The 2,368-nt window shown below is 41.0% G+C and overlaps 1 protein-coding gene across 1 annotated transcript; it reads left to right on the plus strand.

Moving 5' to 3' along the window:
* Window positions 1–634: 634 nt before the first annotated feature.
* Window positions 635–2,044, plus strand: plekhf1 (pleckstrin homology domain containing, family F (with FYVE domain) member 1). Its single transcript, NM_200340.1, is given in 2 exon segments — window positions 635–735; window positions 931–2,044. A coding segment is annotated over 1 exon segment (882 nt). The 5' UTR covers window positions 635–735; window positions 931–939; the 3' UTR covers window positions 1,822–2,044.
* The last annotated feature ends 324 nt before the right edge of the window (window positions 2,045–2,368 follow it).

The following is a 2,368-nucleotide window of genomic DNA, read 5'->3' on the forward strand; positions in this document are numbered from 1 at the left end:
ACGGTTGCCCTTGATGTCCACTTTTTGAAGATATAACTGTTCCTTTAGATTAACTTTCCGTAATTAGCAGTTGCCTACTTAATTTTAGTTAAATTAGCTATTCTATTAATTAGTTTAAATGAGTTTTAGCCTTTATTTTCCAGTAAAGAATATTAACTTATTAGTTTTATGCATGATTTTATGTGAACTAATGCAGCCAATTGGACTAGCGATTGAATCAGACTCGATGATGTCACTTCAAAACCTTTTTGTTTTCATGTGTGTATTAATACACTGTCAAAATATCCTGGTTGCCCTAAATTTTTAAGCTGAATCAAATTAACCCTATGAGTCCATTGAACTTGTATTATGTTAAACTGATTTAAAGCAGCTTGCATAAGTTATAAAATTGTTAAAACATGACCAAGTTTAATAAGTTACAATGGTCTAAAAACATGCTGTCAGGACAAATTGATCATGTAATTTTTTTCAGCGCACATACTGAGTATTCATCCAAGTTTGCCAGTCAATAACAAGGAAGGCTAAACCTCTAAAAAAAGTAGAGCAGATCTGGAAATTCCCCTTTGTAAACAGGAAAGACAACCTGTGGCAACAGTATAAAAGGACGTCCACCAGCCTGCAAAGCAGAAGGAGAGATTTGTAGAGCTGAACACTGAGGATTATTTTACAGTAGCTTGTAAAACGAAGAAACCATTCCACACCCAACAATAATTGACTGCTTTCCACGGAAATCAGGTATTTGTTAGCTCTCTTTTCAAGATTATTAAAGAAAATATATGATTGTCATGTGTAATATAGTCTATATTATATCATTAGGTGTAGGTGACATAACTTTACTTGACCCTGTTGGTTTGAAAGCACTGGTATTTTCAATTGTATAACACTGAACCAAACTCAACTTTTCCTTGACATTATTTTGTTCTTCTGCAGGCTGCAGCAATGGCAGAACACTTGGCTTTTACCATTCAGAACCGTGAGCGAATCCAAGCAGTAGAAAGCTCGTTTGGCCGCACCGGAAAGATGCTTCAAAAACCCGGCCGTTTTCTTGTCGGAGAGGGGTGTTTGCAGAAACTTTGCCGACGTGGTCCTCAACCCAGAGTCTTCTACCTCTTCAACGACATCCTGGTGTACGGGAGCATCATGCTGCACGGTCGCTGGAACAATAAGCAAAACATCATTCCTTTAGAAGAGGTACAGCAGGAAGATCTGGAAGACGGGATGGCCATGGCGAACCAATGGCTCATCCGAACACCTCGCAAGTCTTTCTACGTCTCTGCTGAATCCCCAGAGGAGAAAATCGCATGGATGGGCCACATTGAGCAGTACAGGACACTCCATGTGAAAAATAAAGGCCTTCCTGCGAAAAAAAGCGGAGATGACTTCGCGACACCGTGGATCCCTGATGTGGCTTCGGCCATCTGTATGCGTTGCTCCAAACGATTCACCGTTGCTAATCGGAGGCACCACTGCAGGAGATGCGGGTATATAGTATGTCAAGCTTGCTCAAAGGGCCGAGCCGTGCTGCCACACATCTCTAACAGACCTGTGAGGGTTTGCCGAAATTGCAAGAACGACATGACAGACGGAATGAGACAAGTACAGGGGAAGATGAGAGCAAAGGGAAATCACTGGAAGAAGAACTCCGTCGAGGACACACCGACAATGCCGGAGTTTGAGAACTCCAGTGATGAGGAGAATGAAAACGCAGACGAGTGCCACCAGGTGCCCACCAAGTGGTTCCAGAGCCAGGAGGAGGACAGTTTCTCTGCGTACTGTTACATTAAGCCCGAGCACAGAAATCCTCCGGTTGGTGGACACTAAACTAGAGAAACTGCTGTTATAAGGACTGATAGAAAACTGTGAAGTATTTTGCACTAAATCATATTGAATCACTGTTTGCACGTGTGTCTTTGTTTTGTATTTGTTTGTATATTTGAATGGATATTCTATTTCTGTTGTGTGTCCAAATATGTTGTATTATAGCTGATGTATAAAACAATGTGCCTTACTGTGGTGAGCATTAATAAAGTGTTATTATAAAATACTTTCTGTCTGTTAAATACACACACACACACACACACACACACAGTTCCCCCATAGCAAAATTGCTCTGGCCCACACTATCAGCATTTGCTTGGCCCACATGCTGCAGTGAATTACGGTACATGACTGGACCAAGTCTGGCTTCCATACAAGTGGCAAACATGGACCATATATGGGCTTAGTCTCAGCTAAGTTAATAACCCATAACTGAGCCAGATATGTTGGTGTGTCACAACTGTTTTTTATAAACCCATGAATCATTTCGCTTTATGGCTGTGCTTTTTCACGAAGCGACCTGATAGATAGAATTGTTTTTTTGCTCAAA

This window comes from Danio rerio, chromosome 7 (assembly GCF_049306965.1).
Source record: "Danio rerio strain Tuebingen ecotype United States chromosome 7, GRCz12tu, whole genome shotgun sequence".
In the NCBI taxonomy this organism is placed as follows: Eukaryota; Metazoa; Chordata; class Actinopteri; order Cypriniformes; family Danionidae; genus Danio; species Danio rerio.